General features: G+C 39.1%; 1 protein-coding gene across 1 annotated transcript in view; it reads right to left on the bottom strand.

Moving 5' to 3' along the window:
* The window catches only part of LOC126236389 (aconitate hydratase, mitochondrial-like), a 171824-nt gene that overhangs the window by 63369 nt on the left and 86695 nt on the right, over positions 1 to 21760 (bottom strand). Inside the window, exons 7-9 of the mRNA XM_049945675.1 lie at positions 20131 to 20306; positions 12015 to 12144; positions 476 to 633 (exon numbers count right to left, since the gene is read on the bottom strand). Coding sequence (XP_049801632.1) covers positions 476 to 633; positions 12015 to 12144; positions 20131 to 20306 — 464 coding nt within the window. The remainder of the gene's footprint in view (positions 1 to 475; positions 634 to 12014; positions 12145 to 20130; positions 20307 to 21760) is intronic.

A 21760-nucleotide genomic window follows, 5' to 3' on the forward strand; every position in this document is an offset into this window, starting at 1 on the left:
TGCACTAGTTACGAAACACAAATATGGTAATCTATAGTCCCTTGGTGGAATACAATTACTGGAAGGAATAAAGGTAACAACTCATTGAATAGTAGAGGCACTGAGTCATTTACAGGCATATAAACAAGACTGAGAATGTTGCCAGTTTTAGAGCTGTAAATACACAAGCCCATACATGCATACACACACATACACCTGCATGGCGACCTTGTCCTGGATGACTACACTATGCTGCCACTGCAGCTCAAGTAAGAGACGGCTTGTGTCAGGTGGAGTCCAGTAGTGCTAGTACATGTAACTGGGACAACATAGTCATACAGGCGTTCAGGTATTACATGTATGTGTATGTACTCTATAGCTCCGAAGAAGGATTTATTTAAAAGCTAGCAATATTATCAGTCTTGTTAATGTGACTATCAATATTCAACATGAAATATGCTGTAAATTATTTTCCTTCATACTGAGGTGTACTTACAATCCCATCCCTCTCAATCGTTGCTCGAATTTGTTCAGACCCAGGTGTTATATAAAAAGGAATTTTAGATTTGAGTCCATGCTTCATTGCTTCCTTGGCAATACTTGAACATCGACCCAAGTCTTCATAGCTAGAATTGGTACAGCTACCAATGAGCCCTAGAAATGATAATGATTTGTCAATAACAGAATAATGATACATGGCAATGTGTGCTGAAAGGTACACAATTTTTATGTTAAGTGTTACAGTGAATACAAATTTTCAGTAAATTAGGCTATATACATTATTTTTGGCTCTGTGACGATGATGAAATATTAGTGAATTATAATTAGAATTCTGTTGGCAGGGATAAAGTAAATTATGTTTATGCAGTCATTGACAGTTATTTGTCAGATGAGGAGAAAAATCAAGGGGGAGAGAGGAAAAGCTAAAAGAATAAAAGAAAAAGAATTGTGTCTAAAAGATACTGATATACATACTGATTGGCAGTCTCTTTTGACAACTATACCATAGGAATTAGCAAGCCTGTATCATATGGAAGGCTTGTTCCTGGCACAAAAAGAACATAATAGGTGGCAAAAAACAAAGATATCATTCAGTCATCTTTGTGTGTAAATGAAATTCTGCAATGTACAGCCCCCATACATATCAGTTTTGGCCGAAAAACATCCACAGTGAGCACATCATGATTTGAAAGACAATGGAAGGTTGAATGCAATCTCAGTGGCGAGATAAGCAGAAGAACCAAAAGCCATTGCCTTGTGGACAGAGTTGGGGACTCAAAGTCTAAAGATACATGTCCCCAACAGAAAAACGTATGCAGGTCCACAGGCTCTAAGATGGTAGCTCCATTCCTGGTCTACACTGGTATAGGCTTGTTCCAGGAAATAACTTTTCAGTAACTCCATTTTAGTTTTTTATTTATTTAATTACAAATAGTTTCAAGGCTGAAGTCAGTCAATGATGTCATATGTAATATGACTCCTATATATGCCAAATAATGTGTGTGTGTGTCTACTTTCAACAATCAAGAACACTTTATAATGAGGCTCTGCCCTTGAAACTGGTTGCGAACAAAAAGTGTACTGTAGAAGAGTCATTTCCTGAAATATTAATAGCCATGGACCTGCAACAAGCCTTCCTGAAAACTGGAGATTAAGAAGAATAGTCTTGTTCCTTGTAATAGGGATACCACTGTGCATGTAAAGTCAAAAGAAGAAAAAGTTCGCTAAATAAAAACTATGATGGCAATAGCAATGGGCAAGGGAAAAATTTAGGAAAATGGACAATTGCAACAAAAAAATGGAAGACATAGTATCAGAAATTAAGGAAAGCCAAATTAATATAGTAGTCATCAGTACCTGCAGCAGAAACCAACATTTGCACTTATGTACTACGAATGCAGAAATAGAAGTACAATCGTTTTCACGGGTCAGCTTTTAAAGAAGCCTTTTGTACATCATGGGGATGAATGGTTTAGCACCACTATATCTACCAGATTCCAAACCTGTTTTCTGTGTACACTACAACGGTCCCATCAACTAATACCAACTATTATTCTTGCCATGTTCAGGTCCATTACATTTCGTTAGGGCCTTACATCACCAGTTGGACTAACAATGTGCTTTGCAAATAATTTCCAAACTCAGCTACCATTTGAATCTATTATCACCACAGAACCATTAATTTTGCTTTTCAGCATTGAGTCTGATTAGCGCATGCTGTTTAGTAAGCATCTCCATGCATTATTATTATTATTATTATTATTATTATTATTATACTCAATGAAATGTGGAAACATCATGTTCCTTACTGTTAGAGAAACAGTGTGGCGACATATGGCATATACAAACGATGAATATGTGGACATGCTTCTGGTCCTTGGTGCAGCTGAGAACCAGGCCTGGGGTCGTGCTCATGGAGCTTTACCTTCAGGAGACAGGTTCTCTCCTTCCACCACTGTGTGACAGGTCACCCATGGACTCACCATACTCTAGCTATTGAGGAAACTATTCTGGAGGTCATACTCCAAGAACCCCAGCAAAGTACATATAGAGTAGCAAGGCAGCTGCATGTCTCGCTAAGCAAGGTCGTTTACATGCTTCACGAATATGGGCTCCATTCCTATCATTATTATTTAATGCAACACCTGCATCCTACAATCTGTGGATGCAGTTCTGTGAATGGTTCCAACAACAACAGGAAGCCAATGATGACTTCATAAACACCGTAAGAAGGTCAGATGAAGCACTGTTCACTCGTGAGGGTGTCTTCAATATGCGCAATGCCCACCATTGGTGTGACATTAATGCGCACCTCACCCGTGATCATGGATCAATTTCACTTTGGCATGAGTATCTGGGCCAGAATACTGGGAGACAGGAGTTTGGACCCTACTTGTTGCCTGACCGGTTGACTTCATGGAGGTTTTATGCATTCCTCTTGAACTACTTACCTCATGCACTGGAAGATGTTCCACTCCATGTTTGATAGAGGTCATGGTTCCAACATGATGGTGCACCTCCACACCTTGGTATTAATGTACAGTGGTATTTGACAGAACATTTCCAAGGAAATGGCTCAGACAAGGAGGTCCAGTTGTATGGCCTTGACATTTGCATGATCTAAATCCCCTGGATTTCTTCCTGTTGGCACACTTGAAGGAGGTATTCTACTTTGCCAACACATGTGGATGAACTGATAGCACATGTCTATGCTGCTCTTGTATCTGTGGTTGCAGCCATGTTGTGAACAGTCCAGAGTTGTATGATCCAGCAGGTTGCGCAATGTTTGAATGTGCAAAGGGGTTGCTTTGTCATCTGCTCTAAGGACAACGTATTCTTTTGTAAACGCCAATTGGTCATTAATATTGAAATGATAATTGTCATTTGTTGCTGATGTGCTACATCTGAGCAGATGTACTGCATGTAGTGTAAATGACTAGTAGATGTTGACTTATTTAACTGTGCAATCATCTTTAGCATCTCAAAATTGATATTGTTTTTGTAGTTATTCTGTCCCCCCCCCCCCCCCCCCCAATGAACCATGGACCTTGCCGTTGGTGGGGAGGCTTGCGTGCCTCAGCGATACAGATGGCCGTACCGTAGGTGCAACCACAACGGAGGGGTATCTGTTTAGAGGCCAGACAAACATGTGGTTCCTGAAGAGGGGCAGCAGCCTTTTCAGTAGTTGCAGGGGCAACAGTCTTGATGATTGACTGATCTGGCCTTGTAACATTAACAAAAACAGCCTTCCTCTGCTGGTACTGCGAACGGCTGAAAGCAAGGGGAAACTACAGCCGTAATTTTTCCCGAGGACATGCAGCTCTACTGTATGATTAAATGATGATGGCGTCCTCTTGGGTAAAATATTCCGGAGGTAAAATAGTCCCCCATTCGGATCTCCGGGCGGAGACTACTCAGGAGGACGTCGTTATCAGGAGAAAGAAAACTGGCGTTCTACGTATCGGAGCGTGGAATGTCAGATCCCTTAATCGGGCAGGTAGGTTAGAAAATTTAAAAAGGGAAATGGATAGGTTAAAGTTAGATATAGTGGGAATAAGTGAAGTTCGGTGGCAGGAGGAACAAGACTTTTGGTCAGGTGATTACAGGGTTATAAATACAAAATCAAATAGGGGTAATGCAGGAGTAGGTTTAATAATGAATAAAAAAATAGGAGTGCGGGTTAGCTACTACAAACAGCATAGTGAACGCATTATTGTGGCCAAGATAGACACAAAGCCCATGCCTACTACAGTAGTACAAGTTTATATGCCAACTAGCTCTGCAGATGATGAAGAAATAGATGAAATGTATGACGTGATAAAAGAAATTATTCAGGTAGTGAAGGGAGATGAAAATTTAATAGTCATGGGTGACTGGAATTCGTCAGTAGGAAAAGGGAGAGAAGGAAACATAGTAGGTGAATATGGACTGGGGGGAAGGAATGAAAGAGGAAGCCGCCTTGTAGAATTTTGCACAGAGCATAACTTAATCATAGCTAACACTTGGTTCAAGAATCATAAAAGAAGGTTGTATACCTGGAAGAATCCCGGAGATAGTAAAATGTATCAGATAGATTATATAATGGTAAGACAGAGATTTAGGGACCAGGTTTTAAATTGTAAGACATTTCCTGGGGCAGATGTGGATTCTGACCACAATCTATTGGTTATGAACTGCAGATTGAAACTGAAGAAGCTGCAAAAAGGTGGGAATTTAAGGAGATGGGACCTGGATAAACTGAAAGAACCAGAGGTTGTACAGAGTTTCAGGGAGAGCATAAGGGAACAATTGACAGGAATGGGGGAAAGAAATACAGTAGAAGAAGAATGGGTAGCTTTGAGGGATGAAGTAGTGAAGGCAGCAGACGATCAAGTAGGTAAAAAGACGAGGGCTAATAGAAATCCTTGGGTAACAGAAGAAATATTGAATTTAATTGATGAAAGAAGAAAATATAAAAATGCAGTAAATGAAGCAGGCAAAAAGGAATACAAACGTCTCAAAAATGATATCGACAGGAAGTGCAAAATGGCTAAGCAGGGATGGCTAGAGGACAAATGTAAGGATGTAGAGGCTTGTCTCACTAGGGGTAAGATAGATACTGCCTACAGGAAAATTAAAGAGACCTTTGGAGATAAGAGAACCACTTGTATGAATATGAAGAGCTCAGATGGCAATCCAGTTCTAAGCAAAGAAGGGAAGGCAAAAAGGTGGAAGGAGTATATAGAGGGTTTATACAAGGGCGATGTAGTTGAGGACAATATTATGGAAATGGAAGAGGATGTAGATGAAGACGAAATGGGAGATAAGATACTGCGTGAAGAGTTTGACAGAGCACTGAATGACCTGAGTCGAAACAAGGCCCCTGGAGTAGACAACATTCCACTGGAACTACTGACGGCCTTGGGAGAGCCAGTCCTGACAAAACTCTACCATCTGGTGAGCAAGATGTATGAGACAAGCGAAATACCCTCAGACTTCAAGGAGAATATAATAATTCCAATCCCAAAGAAAGCAGGTGTTGACAGATGTGAAAATTACCGAACTATCAGTTAGTAAGTCACGGCTGCAAAATACTAACGTGAATTCTTTACAGACGAATGGAAAAACTGGTAGAAGCCGACCTCGGGGAAGATCAGTTTGGATTCCATAGAAATATTGGAACACGTGAGGCAATACTGACCTTACGACTTATCTTAGAAGAAAGATTAAGAAAAGGCAAACCTACGTTTCTAGCATTTGTAGACTTAGAGAAAGCTTTTGACAATGTTAACTGGAATACTCTCTTTCAAATTCTGAAGGTGGCAGGGGTAAAATACAGGGAGCGAAAGGCTATTTACAATTTGTACAGAAACCAGATGGCAGTTATAAGAGTGGAGGGGCATGAAAGGGAAGCAGTGGTTGGGAAAGGAGTGAGACAGGGTTGTAGCCTCTCCCCAATGTTATTCAATCTGTATATTGAGCAAGCAGTAAAGGAAACAAAAGAAAAATTCGGAGTAGGTATTAAAATTCATGGAGAAGAAGTAAAAACTTTGAGGTTCGCCGATGACATTGTAATTCTGTCAGAGACAGCAAAGGACTTGAAAGAGCAGTTGAACAGAATGGACAGTGTCTTGAAAGGAGGATATAAGATGAACATCAACAAAAGCAAAACGAGGATAATGGAATGTAGTCAAATTAAGTCGGGTATGTTGAGGGTATTAGATTAGGAAATGAGACACTTAAAGTAGTAAAGGAGTTTTGCTATTTGGGGAGTAAAATAATCGATGATGGTCGAAGTAGAGAGGATATAAAATGTAGACTGGCAATGGCAGGGAAAGCGTTTCTCAAGAAGAGAAATTTGTAAACATCGAGTATAGATTTAAGTGTCAGGAAGTCGTTTCTGAAAGTATTTGTATGGAGTGTAGCCATGTATGGATGTGAAACATGGACAATAACTAGTTTGGACAAGAAGAGAATAGAAGCTTTCGAAATGTGGTGCTACAGAAGAATGCTGAAGATAAGGTGGGTAGATCACGTAACTAATGAGGTATTGAATAGGATTGGGGAGAAGAGAAGTTTGTGGCACAACTTGACTAGAAGAAGGGATCGGTTGGTAGGACATGTTTTGAGGCATCAAGGGATCACAAATTTAGCATTGGAGGGCAGCGTGGAGGGTAAAAATCCTAGAGGGAGACCAAGAGATGAGTACACTAAGCAGATTCAGAAGGATGTAGGTTGCAGTAGGTACTGGGAGATGAAGAAACTTGCACAGGATAGAGTAGCATGAAGAGCTGCATCAAACCAGTCTCAGGATTGAAGACCACAACAACAACAACAGCTATTCTGTCCTACGACATTTCATTTGTTTCAACTGTCTACTTCTGACTTATCTGACCATATTTTTGTTATGTTCACTGCAACAAAACACTGTACTACGTGTGGCTTAATAAATGGTGTGTACTTTAGTATTATATGGCAGAATGACACTGACAAATAAAAACAAATATGCCTCGACCTCCTGCATGCTAACCCAAAACACTATCCACTGCACCAAATGCACAGCACTACTTCTATATGCTGACAGAGGTAGTTACCGTTCACGTGATTACAGTGTTGCCATACTGCCAGTCTTTAACACCCATTTACTGCCGGAAATGTATGCAGGATGAAATTTTGAGAGACATTTTTATATTGCTAGTATGTGATGAAAAGTGCTGTGATGTCCGAGTGCATGACTTTTTCTTCACTGTCTGTAAGTATGCTTTTATGAAGATAGGACAAGATGTTAGATGTGGCCTTGATGGTCCCATCATGTGCCAGAAATGTTTTAGGAAAATCACAAAAAACATAAATCAGGATGACAGGAAGGAACAAACTTCATTCTTCTGAATATGAGGTCAGTGTTTCAACAACTACACTGCCTCATTTGGTGAGTCCCTATTGTACAATGTTCTTTGATTTACACACAATTTGCTCCAGGTCTCTTATATTACAAATCACAGTTCTGCTCTTCATTGTTGCACACACTTGTAACTGCTGAACCATGAAAATCCTGATAAGCCCTTGTGCTAACTCTAGTCTGGTCAGGAAACTGACTGCAGGCCTGTAAACATGCAAACAGGACACATACATTTATTCTTGTCCTCCCCTCACCTGAAAAAGTGAGTGAGCATCCCCCCATGACAAGTGAGATGCTTAACTCAGGAGAATGACAAGTCATTACTGCCATGTACTATAGATCTTGGCATATGATTTTCTTGTAGAAGTATTACAGTACTGTACTGTACAGTAATGTGGCAAGATGTTGTAAATATCCCCTTTTGTTATTAATCAAATCTCTGCATCCTCTAAGTAATCTTTAATTGTGTAGTATGTGTTACTTAAGCAGAATGTTTTAGCCGTGTTTTTAAACAGATATATTTTAGTAATCTTTTCCATCTCATTGGGCCATTTATTATACAGTTTTATTCCTTGATAAAAAATACTGTTTTTGGTAAGTCCAACAGATTGATAAAGACACTCACTTGGTGCAGTAAGGATGCCCAATTTTTAAACAGTTCTTTACAATTAGTCCAAATATTATTTGAGTCCTTTTCTGTAGCTTGAAAATTGTGTCCATGTTATATACCTTTGATACTCAGAAAAGAATTTCATAGCTAAGAACTGAGTGTATGTTGGAATAGAATGTCACCACAAGATATTGGCTGTTGTAAAGTGATAATAGAACCCTAAGAGCATCAGATGCAGATGATCTTTGAGAGCATCATTCCATGTTAGTTGACAATCAATATTTACCTCTAAAAACTTTGTGTTATGTTACATAATCTACAGATTTATCATCTATACTTAATGTTACAGAGTTGTTTTTCCTGTATATGCTGAAGTGCATACTGTTTGTTTTCTTTTTGTTTGACATAAATTTATTGCATACTGCCCAATCATAAACATTCTTGAGGGTTTCATTTGTTTTCTCTAACAGGAGTTCTGTGACTATGATGTTGCTGTCATTAACAAAGAGAACTTTATCTTCATGTCATATGCTGTCTGGAAGGTCATTGATATATATTTCAAACAGAAAAGGACCCAATAAAGTACCCTGAGGAACGCCTATTTTTATATGTTTCTTATTTGATAATTGTTTTATTACAAATTTACTACCAGCAGATGTGTGGACTGTCTCTGCTATTTGCACCCTGTTTTCCAGGTAAAACTGGAATCACACATTTGCTATTTCTCTTGCACCTTGTGCATGTAGCTTGTTTAGTACCACTTTATGGTTAACAGTGTCAAAAGCCTTGTACAAGTCTATGAATATGCCTGTAAAACAGTCATCCTTGTTCAGTGCTTCAAGCAGCACTTTTGTGAACTCTGTAATGGCTGGTATAGGATTTCATCCACTGTGGAAATAAAACTGTGCTTCTTTAAAAAGGTTGTATTTATTTATGAAAATAATTAATCTGTCTTTCATGGTTGTTTCAATTATTTTTGAGAACACAGACAACAGTGAAACTGGCCTATAGTTTTCAGTAGTCTCCACATTACCTTTCTTTAGTAAGGGCACAACTCGTGAGTGCTTTAGATACTCTGGAAAAATATCTGAACTAAGGACTCCTTTACTATGTTTGTTAATTGGGCTAGTATGCTTTCTATGTACATCTTCAGAACACAGACTGGGATCTCATCTATGAGTGCCTGTTTCTTATTTTCAACAATGGAAAATGTGTCCTGAGCAGCCTGAGACTGCTGCCATCTGTGTGTGAGTTGCATTTGCATATATGTGTGTGTGTGTGTGTGTTCTATCTCTGATGAAGGCCTCGTTGTCCGAAAGCTCATTTTCTGACAATGTGTTTGTTGTGCCTATCTGTGACTAAGCATCTCCACTACTTCTCATTTTGTAATTTTTATGTTGTCTTCCTGACTTCAAGCTCTGTTATGGGAAACAACATTGCCCTTGCTGTGTAAGTCATTGTGGGTGCTACAGGTGTTTCAGAAAGAATTTGTTGCAACTTCTCTGCAATACCAGAGAAATAGTCATTTACAATTTTCTTCCAATTCCTGAGGATTTTCTATTATTCTATCCCCATCTTTGATTCAAACGTTATTATGCTTGTGTTGTCTTTTCCAGTTTCACATGTTTTGACATCTCATACTGCCTTGCTTTCATTTTCTGTATTATTATTTTGTCATTGAACGATATTTTTACAGCAAGTATTTTTTTATACCTTTGACAGTTATCTCAGAACTATGGATTAATGTAGTTTCCTTACTTGCTGCTATTGAAGTGGCTACTTTCATAAATGTTTCCTAAAAAATTAATTTAAGCAATGTGCGTGACTTAGAGAACATAGCATCTACATTGTTTTTCAAATACATTTCATCCCAGGTTCGATTTGCCTCTGCACTAGAAAAAGTATGTATTTTATGTTCTGAGAAGGTCCTTTTGTTGGCTAGCAATTATGTGGGTTTTAACACACCTGTCTGCAGCATTATTAGCTTACAGCAATGATTAAAAAGTTCAAGGTCTCTTATCAATACTTTATAATTTTCCTGTCGGTACCTGTGTGTACATGGGCCAAGACTGATGATGAACTTTTTGATTCCCTAGTAGCAATGTTTACCAGCTGTGCTATGCCAAAGGTGTTCAAAATTTTTAGGAAAGTATAATTAATTTCATCCTCAACGCGTGTTAATATTCATGACTCCACATATTATTGTGTTAGTTTTTTGGTCTGAGACTCTTTCCAGGACTTCTGTTATGTTGTTGAATGAAGCCTCCATTTTACTAGTGATTGAGCAGTACACACACACACACACACACACACACACACACACACACAGAGAGAGAGAGAGAGAGAGAGAGAGAGAGAGAGAGAGAGACAGAGAGAGAGAGAGAGAGAGAGAGGATGAATGTGCCAATTCAAAACTACACCACTTTTGATCAAATCTTCTTTGACTTTAAAATGTGCTCTAACTCTGAGATAAATAAATGATCCCCAACATTTTACGGTAGTTCTACAGTGTCCCCTCGCACATTCATATGACGATAGCACTATATGCTGTATTTCACTGTCTCTGCACCAGGGCTCCATAATGCATACCACCATGCTGTTTGATGACTGTTGTTCAACTTCACATTGGTGTATGTTATTCTTAATAGACTGCACATTTTGGTGATGAATATTTAATTCTGAGAAAATTGCTGTGGTGTTTGTGCAGTTCAGTTTGATACATTCTAACTGATATGTTTGATTCCATATAAATTTTGGACACACTTGGGTTAATTTTCTTGCTTTAATATTGTATTCCGAACATATCTGATTGCCAAAAACCTATTTTTCCGCTAATATATTTTTATTAATCATATCGATCCACTTTGTAATATTTGTACCATGAAAATTAGTCACCACAACTGTCAACTTCAATGACCAAAAAACAAATTTGCATTAAATATAATACTGTTATGTTTCAGTTTTGTTGTACACAATCTACTACTTTTCAGAAGGCAAGATATAAATTAAATCTGAAAAATAATTTCGATTAATACAGTCCTATTAATACTGATTTGGATTATTTCCTATTCTAGAAGGTACAGGAAGCTGGATTCACAAAATATTGTTTTTTAGCACCAACTGTATCAGAGTAGTTTCAGGCAGTGTTAGATAGTGTTAAGATGGTGAGAGATTGGGTTTATTGTATACTAAGTTTGGTAAATGCTCCTCTCTGATTGATTATCTCCCTTGTATATCTCAAGCAAGTTGCACAATGTATATTTGAAAAGTGTCAAATACATGAAGGTAAACTGTGTTTCAAGAACATGCAACTAAAAGAAGAAAATGGTTAAAACCAACATAATACCCCAGTTACTTGACATTTTAGTGACCCTGGGCAAAATCTTTTCAATAAGTTACATGAGAACAAAGGAACCAGCCCTGAAACTGAGACTAACATTGGAAGAAAAGTACTGTTTATCTGGAAATATAATGCATTTGCTCTTGCTATATATTTTGACATTGTGTAAACTGAGATAGTAATTACAACATAATAATTGTGATTCATAACATATGGGCAACAAGCAAAGGGGTGCACTATAACACACTGAAGAAATCTCTAAACTAGTTGAGATGCTTTTAAGAGAGAGGAACCTGTTGTCATGATTTATCTTTAACAAATAAAGGCCTTGTCCTCCCGCTTATGCCAGTTTTCTCTCCCTGTTGTCATCACCCAGCTCTACTCAGCCTTCTTCTCATTGTCTCATTCTCATCATCCTAAACTTGCAGTCATGCCAACTTTGTCATAGTAATTAAGTATGTGAATATGACTTAGTTCCGCTACCTTGTTCTGAACAAGAACAAGAGTTCAGAAGCCTAATTAAGCAGTTATCTCACCTTTCTACACACTTATCTTCCATACACTAATATTTTTCTGATGAATGACAGTCTGTCCTATCATATGTTACTTATATTACAGTATCCAGAGAATGCAGTTAGCACAACAAACATTCGTATATTAGGAGATGCACCATGATTTCTTTTGACATCTTCACAGGAAATACTTACCCACTCTAATATCCAAAGGCCAACCTTTTTCTTTAGCTGTTTGTCCAAGTTTCGAGATAGGGTGGCACAAATCTGGTGTGAAAGGTCCATTGATGTGTGGTTCTAGTGTATCCAAATCTAGTTCTATTGTCTGCAAAAAGAAAAATGTCCTGTAACAAATAGATCACCAGAATAAATTTGTTAACTACATACACAAGTAGCAGTAAATTACCATACAAAATGAGAAGAGGAAAAAGGAAATGCAGTTATCATAGAGCTAAACATAACAAAAAATATCACCCTCCATTTAATTTTTCACTCAGAGCCTCCACAGTAGAAAAATATTAAGTACATCATAAAGGTGGCCTGGCAAGTGAGGAACACAACACACAATGAACACATAACAGTGTGCGAGAATTTATTGGCTGGTCTTGTAGGTACCCATTTGCATGTACTCCACTGTAAAAGGTACCAAAATTCAAATTTACATGGAATGAAATTAAAGTTTGTGAGGAAGAAACAAAAACTGTATGGTTTGACAGTGACATTGTATTTCTGGGAGAGATGGCAAAGGACTTGAAAGATCAGTTGATTAGAATGGGTAGTATCTTCAAAAGGAGATGTTGTTGTTGTTGTTGTGGTCTTCAGTCCTGAGACTGGTTTGATGCAGCTCTCCATGCTACTCTATCCTGTGCAAGCTTCTTCATCTCCCAGTACTTACTGCAACCTACATCCTTCTGAATCTGCTTAGTGTATTCATCCCTTGGTCTCCCTCTATGATTTTTACCCTCCACACTGCCCTCCAACGCTAAATTTGTGACCCCTGATGCCTCAGAACATGTCCTACCAACTGGTCCCTTCTTCTTGCCACAAAACGAGATATGAGATGAATATCATCAAATGTAAAACAAGGCTCAAGAACGTAGTTGAATTCAACTAGGCAATGCTGAGTGAATTGCATTAGCAAATGAACCAGTAAAATAAGTAGATGAGTTCCAGCTGTTTGGGTGCCAAAATAACTTAATGGCTGAATTGAAGAGGATGCAAAATGCAGACTGGCATTACCAAGCAAGATTTTTCTGAAAACGAGAAATATGTTAACATTTAACTCATATAAATTTAATCGTTAGGAAGTACATTCTGAAAATATTTGCCTTGAGTGTAGCCGTGTTCAGAAGTTTAATGTGAAATATAAGCCTTAGAACAAAGAAGCTTTTGAAATGAGGTGCTGCAGATAAATGCTTAAGATTAGACTGGTAGCTCAGGCAGCTAATAGAAGAGTGTTGTAACCATATACAGTGAGCATGTGTACTTAAACAGCGCCCATCTCCATGACTAGCCTAAAGAGGCCACCATGTGTCAGTGCAGATGGTGCAGCAACCACAGCACAGTATGCAACAAGCCTCTTGTAAGCCAGCATGCTCAGCCAGACTCATGTTTAGATGGCTAATGTATGCTTCACTGTTACACTGTGACTGAATGTACTCCTTGGGTAAATGTGTTTGTGCTGATTATTATTTTATTTGTTGTCTCAGTATAGCTTTTTATGTGGAAGCATAATAAAAGTTGGTTGGTGGGAATTCAGGTATTGTGTTTGTGCAACATGACAATATTTTTGGTGAATAGTGCAGTATTCTGCTGAGCGTGTTTCGTTTCTTGGTTCATTATGGTCTATATGTCAGTAGGAGAAATTCTTCCATCTCTTCTTGAACAGCAGCAAGCTCACGTCAGCCAGCAGTAGGCTCTATCCATGGCAGTAAACAATCTGGCAGCACTGTTGACATGCCAGGGTTCACTGCCGTTGATGCAAACTCCACCGTTTCCTCTGTATGAGAATACTACGGAAGACTGGAACGCATATAAAAAATGCCTGTGGCAACATTTCCAAGCTTTTACAATGTGAAAATCCCTCTCTCACTGAGGTTTTGAACATTACCCAGCATTTTTAAGTACATAGGGAAGCAGTAAATCAGATAGAAACTTGGTGTGAAGTAGTTTTCATTACTTCTCCTCCTCAGCCACCATCTGTGAGCTCACAGGGGAAGGTGATGCCATGACCATGCAATCACAGTCTCCATGATGCTGTGCTAGACAGTAACAGCAGTCAGTGTCACAAAAGTGGTCACATGCCCCTCTCCTGTCGTGCTGTTATTGTTTTCTTCAACACCAGTGGGCTGCATGTCCAAAGTGATGGGCAATGTGCAAACATTGTAAAAAAGGGACATACTGCATCTGTGTTCAACTCTCAACCTCAGTAGTCAGAGATGAACATTGATGTAAACAATGTTTCCCCAGTGACTGCAGCCACAAACAAATTTTATATTGAAGTGCATTTTTTGGACAATAACTTAAAAACGTAAGTAGACATGGTTGTAGCAGTGACTTTGTGAAATTCTCAAGCCTATATGGATCTTGAACCACTGGCATTGTCCCCTGTCTCCGTTGGTTGGTGAGTTACAACAAACAGCAAATACCCATATTGGGACAGTGTTCTGTCCCTGTAATGTATAAAATCATTTGTTTGGCCTTTGCACTTTCTGGTGGTGGATGATGTTAACAATGAAAACTTATTTGGGTTGGTGCCTTGAAAATTTTTGGATTCTCTATTGATGACGAAGTGCATCTGGTATCGGATCAGGTTCTGTACCAACAACTGGATGCGCTCTGCTCAGAATTTTCCTCACTATTTTTGAAAGGTTTATGGTGTGCTATCAGTTTCTAGTCTCACATAACAAAGTCACAATGAAATCGACTATGTGCCCCTGTATTTTCATGCCCGGTCAATTTCAATAGCCTTATGGAAGCAAGTCAAATTAGAACTAGATCGACTTATGTCCTTGGGTGTTGGCACACCTCTCTCCTCTAACGAATGGTCTACTCTGTTGGTAACTGTTGCATAACCTAACGGCAACCTTCAGCTCTGTGGTGGTTCTAAAAGTCTGTAAATTCACAGTCTACTATTGACATGTATGCCTTACCCCCATTAGGACCAAGTCTTAGCATGGCTTTCCCCTATGTGCAACTACCATAAATACCTGTGGATGATGATTCCACACATATCCTTAGTAGTGAATGCTTCTTTGGATTATACCAATACCAGTGCCTTCCATTCAGCATCGCTAGCACCCCTGCTATTTTCCAATGATTTTTGGAACAGCTCACAGCTTCAGTTCTGAGGTGCATTAACTACCTGGATGATACTGTAGTCTCCAGTTCCTCAAGAGAAGAACACTTGTACTGTGTTCACAGAGCTGCAGACTGCCAGGTTGAAATGTAACTTCGACAAATCACAATTTTTTTCAGCAATTTATCATCTATCTCAGTTTTGAAGTCTCACATGCTGGCATCGAGCCTTTATACCAGCCTGTTGATGCCATTATGGCTTTGCCACATCCTACCAACGTCAAGGAGTTGCAGGTCATTCTCAGAAAGAATACATGCAACCATAAATTTCTTCCCGATGTGACCACATTCCTGTGTACAAATAAGTGGATGGTTCCAAATACCCTATTGCATACACTTCCGAAACCCTGAATCAGGCATGTGCACTCAAAAAATGTTCATGTTTTCCTGTATGGTTCTAAATTTCATTTACTGGATAAAGCGGCCCATCGCCTGCAACTCTGGGCTGTTTTTGTAGAGCTTTAACTGTGAGTTTCATTTCCACCCCACAGCACAACACACTAATGCAGGTGCTCTTTCTTGATTGCTGACTGATCCTGATGGATGAACTGTTGTGTTTTCATTTAGACAGCTAAGCCCAAAACAACGTGGATGGTTTTTCCATTAACAGTTCTCTGATTTCGGCAGCTGTCACAGCCAATCCTGTCTTACATCAGGTCTTTCAATTTGTCTGAGTGCCACAACTGGCCAGACAAACTACTGGGTCAGGCATCAGATCCCTTGTGTGATTATTATGCTCTCCGAAACTGCCTTTCTGTTCTTAATGGTGTGTTACTTTTGGCTACTGAAGAGTTCAGACCCAGGCTTGTGATCCCCACTGCACTGCAGTGGGACAACATGTGCCTTCTCCACCTGGACCACTGGGGTATTTCTCATACAAAATTGCTGGTCTACCACCATTTGTTTTGGCTAAGTACTGGCAATGAGGTCACACATGTTGTGTCAGACTGCCCACAGTGCGCCACCCAGTTAGTGGCACCCCATGGCCCATCCCTCAGCATCCCTGGGTGGTGTATTCATGCTGATTTTATGGGTCCTTTCCTTAACTTTTTTTGGCTTGTAGTAGATAATGCTTTTTCAGAATTTCCTTATATGGTTCATTGCCCATCCACACCCACAGTGGCTGTGGTGATGGCCTCCGCCAAGACTTTTCTCTTTGAAGGATTGTCATATATGCTCGTGACAGAAAAAAATGGCGCACAATTTGTATCTCCAGATTTTGAGAGTTTTGTGCAAAGGGTGGCATCCAGCATGTTACGACTCCTCCTCCATTTCATCTTTAGTCAAGTGGTGAGGTGGAGCAGCTATTCCATACTTTAAAAATGCAGATGGAAGAATATATCGTATAATTCCTCCTGAGGAAACCATTGATAGGTTCTTGAGCTCGTACACGTTCACCCCAGTTAGCAACCATAGCACAGCAGAGATGTTTCATGACCGCCATCCCTGTACACTGCTTCATCTGTTCTGGTTGATGCCTGACCACCTGCCAGCACCTGCCTTGCAGCGGCTCTGTCTGGGGTCTGCCATCTGGGCCTGTGGGTTTGGCCAGTGTCCTAAGTGGATACCAGTGGTCACCCATCACTGCTTAGGCCACTGTCTCTGTGTCATGCACACCTCCGATGGTTTGGTGTCATGACACCATGGCCAGCTCTGCTCACGTGTGACCAACCACACACTGGAGACTGCGCCACCACCTCCACTGTACACACCAGCCCCCACAATGCAGTCTGTGCCCCCTCTAGCCCCTGTGCTGTCTTCATTTTTGGTGCTGCTGCCACTGGCCAGGGTGGTTATGGTTAGCAAGGGGCTGCCTCTATCCCTGCAGCCCCTATGCTGCCTCTCTCTTCTCTGCTGGCTCCATTGCTGAGTGCCTACCCAGACATGGATTTGGCACCTTCACATTGGTGCTCCCTTACAGTCTCTTGTGGGTGAAAGGTGCTGTGCCTGTCCACAACTATGCCATTTCAGACCGTATGCTCCATTTGACAGCACAACTCCTACTCCTACTCCAACTCCAACAATCATCCCATTCTGATGATAACATTGTGAACATTTGTCCCCATGGGGGAAGGAGTGTTGTTACCCTATACAGTGAGCATGCATAATTAAACAGCACACGCCTCCATGTCTGGCCTGAAGAGGCCACTGCACATAGGCACAGATGGTGCAGCAAGCACTGTGCCATGTGCATAGCAGCCTTATATAAACCAGCGTGCTGGCCCCTCAGCCAGTCTCACATTTAAGTGACTAATGTATGCTTCAGTGTTCGACTATGAATGTACTTGTTGGCTAAGTGTGTTTGTGCCGATTACTGTTTTATTCATTGTCTCAGTATATCCTTTCATGTGGAAGCAGACTAAAAGTTGGCTGGTGGGAACTCTGATATAGTGTTTGTGCAATGTTATAATAAAGAGGTCCTGGATTGAACGTGGGAGCAAATATATGCATGGTCCAGGCACGGACCCATGCAGAAATTTTTTCATGAGAGAAGCAAGAGTCATTTCTTATAGCTAAATATGCCAAGAAGTGCTCTAAACTTCTATTACTTCAAACAGTTAGCAGTTATTCACTTAGTACTGAAAGACAGATTGCTTGGACACCTAAATGGTAAGCATATTTCAATATTATACACGATGAAACACATCTAATATGAATGTGGATGCCACCTTTTTGATCCATTGATCTGAAATTACATCCTATTATTATTAAATCCATGTTATCCAATGAGTCATGACATAAAGTTGCAATATATCAAAGTTTCCATACTATCAAGTTGAAAAAAAAAAAAGCTGCTGCAGGAAAAAGAATGATTGAGCAAAGCCTGCTGAATATTGGCAGAAATAACCAATAAATATAGCAGATGAATATTCTTGGAACTTAAGGAACAGGGAATGAACTTTATAAAAGCTTATTTGACTTTGATGGAATCTACAACACATTGTTTGTAAACAAAACTTCACACCTGATCAAGTTAATGAACTTATTCCATTACTTTCATTCTCTGTATTCTTTAAAGTTAGTAAAGTTAAGCAAATTGTTTTTTGAAAGCTATATTTTTTTGGTTGGTCAGGGAAACTGTAGCCTAGGGTCAGCATACGACTATACGAACGTGGGAAATCTCCCATAAACACACTCAATTGGTTGATGGAACTGACCTGGACATCTGAACCAAAGCAATCCTCATCTGAAATTTGTTACAGTAGTGTGCAGCCATGCCAACTGGACATCAGAATTCGTCGGATTGCATGTGGTGCTGGGCAGCAAGCAACAGTGTTCAAGACGATCTCAAGAGAATAATTCTGTAATCTGCAGTTTAGTAAAGCAGCAAACAATCATTGCTAGAAATACTTGAAAATACTGTAATAAAAATCCTTTATTCAGATTCCAGGAGGGAGCAAATTCCCTCTCTTGTCTCCCCCCCCCCCCTCACCCTCTTCTGCAGACACTTACAGGCACAAGCAGCAGTTAGCTGAGCCACCAGCAAATGCACAATGTGGTAATGAAGAGAAATGAGAGAAATGTGTTTGTGTGTGCAGGGGGGAGGAGTGACAGTAAAAATACCAATAGTAACAGTGCTAGTGGTTAATTATGGTATTTGGCAGGACTAATGTTAAGAAGATGGAAAAGATTAGTTTCAATTCATCACAGCTTTGCAATGAGAACCTAATCATTGCAGACTCTATTCCTCACCCAGTTTTCTTATTCCTGCACAACCAGACAGACATCTCATAACTTAGAAAGATGTTGGTCGGACGAATTCTCTTGCTCAGTATATTTCTGCTGAATTACTTTCTCACTACACCTAAGAAAACTGGACCATGTTGGTGGGTAGGATAAATAACAGAAAACTGCTTGAAAATAGTTGTACATTACAACAACCTTGAGTAAAGAAAATTTAATTTAAACAAAAGCATGCTCCAACTATCCAGAAAAAGTGACAGAGAGCAACATTAAAGATTTATTATGATGATTGAGGTTCTTTGCATTATATGAAAGTATGGACACGATGACTGTCATCATTACAATTTCTTCTCTCAGTTTTTTTAATATTTTATTTGAACACAATTTCACACCTGTAGTACAAGGAATCAATTAACTTATTGATGAATATTTTAAACCTTTTATTTTTGCTGGTCCTCAGGATAACAAGCTCCTGTTCTTGAACAACCATGGGAGGTGCTGGGCTAACAGCAATATGTATTCCAAGTGAATCCCATAAATGCAACCAGAATTCAAGTCTGGAGAGCATACTGCCCATGACATTCAGATGATTTCATCGCCAACTTAGTAATATGAAGATAAGTGATCTCAAGTGACAAAAGTGTGTAATACAACAAAATGTTAAAAACCCAATCCAAAAACTTTTCAATTGGTAAAGAAACGTATCGGGCAATGTGGAAATTTGTACATTTACCACCATTGATGCCGCCATCATTATCAGTCCATTAATAAATATTGAGATGTTTCATGTACAATAGGAAGTTTGTTTATCACTGTAAGCCCCCTCCTAATGTGCAGGCTGTCAAGCTCAATGCTTATTACTACTCATCAAGGAACAAAACATGACTTCGTTCATTGTATTCCCACCCACAACATTCTTCCACTTCTACAACTACCTTCAAGCACTATGAAATTGAGTTTAAATGGAAGGAGCACAGGTTTGGAATAGGGAAGCATTAGGAAGAAAATCAGATGCATTCTACCAAACAAAACATCACAGCATTTACCTTAAACAATTTAAAGAAATCACAGAAAGCTAAATTTGGGGATATTAATGGGAAATCCACACGCATGAAGGAGATGTATCAAATCATTGTGTATGTGTGTGTGTGTGTGTGTGTGTGTGTGTGTACAAGCACACGTATCTGAAACACACAAACACACACAAACACACACACACACACACACACACACACACACACACACATACAGAGGCGGCTGAAAGTTATACCTGATCATAAGGAGCTCCAGGGTCTGCCGTAAATAGTGTCTTAGCATATTTGTCTGCTTCTTCAGCAATTTCCTTTCTATTTGTAGCTAACAAATAGTCTTTCATACGTTGATTGTATGGGAAAATTGATGTTGTTGCACCAATTTCAGCACCCATGTTACAGATTGTGGCCATACCTGTAACGATGTTTAAGATGATATAAAGAGCTGATCTTTACAGAGAGATCATAAACAAAAATGCAGAACAACAGTTCAAACAGATAAAAGTGTTAAACCTGTTAACAAACTAAATAATTACATACTCAGTGATAACACAGAAAAGAAAATATTTTTGAAATAATAATACTTTCTATAAGAATGGATAAGTTGACAGGACATATTCTGAGGCATCAAGGAAACATCATTTTGCTAATGGACAGAAATGTTAAAGGTAAATATTGTAGGGGAGCCCATGGTTTGAAAACAGTAAAAAATTCAAATGGATGTAGGTTGCAATAGCTATGCAGAGATGATGAGGTTTGCACAGGATAGACTAGCATGGAAAGCTGCATCAAATCAGCCTTCAGACGGAAGAACATAATGAGAACAATGCTCTTCTGGAGTGAAGAGATAAAAAAAAAAAAGAAAAGTGAAGTGTCAGAGGGCACATTACTAATGACTCAGAAATAAAATACTAGTACATTGAGGATTCTCAGTGGCCAAAATATTAAACATCATTTCCTCTTTCTTGATGATTTTGGTTTTGAAATTCAAACAGTCAGTCAATCAATAAAAAAAAATCTGGTCAACGTTATGACTAGACAAATGAAATTAATGAAATAGCAAGTTGTACAACACAATACGCATAGCTATACCCCAGTGTTTTTTACTTTTGAAAAGATTAACTAGCATATTCTATCAACAAAGACAGGAAAAAATCTTTCTGATGTCACAGACATTCTCAGCTGTTTATATAAGGCTTTAATAATAGTTCAGCTCACCCTGAGAGTCAACAAGATCAAAGATTTATAGACTCACAGTATAAAATGAAAGTAAGTACTATACTTCTATGAACTGTTAATATTCATATGTAAGGTTACATAATTTTCATTATCTCTAAAATATATCACAGCCTCCATGTCTCTATTTAATATTTGAAACATAAAGATTCTTGATATTTTCAGTTCTGGAGCCTTCACTGATAAGCCATCTCAACAGGCTTTCTGCAAACACAAACTAGCGCCAATTTAAACAAATCTCAACTAACAACAACTCACATAACTACAAGATGATGCAAAGAAAAATAAAAGGAGGTTTGTACTGGCAGCCCTGCAGCAGTAGCAGAAGCATAAGAAAGGAGTCAAATTGTGCAGCAATTACAGGCATTTCATTACCATGGAGCATTGATGGAGTGTAAAGCAACAGTCACTGTACACATGATTTACCAACCCAGTGACAGTTTGACTGCTGCACACTGAGAGTTTCAACAGCACTGTCACATTCTGCCTGATGGTCAAGTTCTGTTATTATATGCAATCACAACAAGGGTTCAGAATTTTGAAGAGACTGGTTCAACTCTGTAGAAAGCATAATAGGGTTATATGGTTTGTATGTACCACTGAAAATATCAATTCCACTCAGACTCCCACTGA

Source organism: Schistocerca nitens, chromosome 2 (genome assembly GCF_023898315.1).
Source record: "Schistocerca nitens isolate TAMUIC-IGC-003100 chromosome 2, iqSchNite1.1, whole genome shotgun sequence".
Classification (NCBI taxonomy): Eukaryota; Metazoa; Arthropoda; class Insecta; order Orthoptera; family Acrididae; genus Schistocerca; species Schistocerca nitens.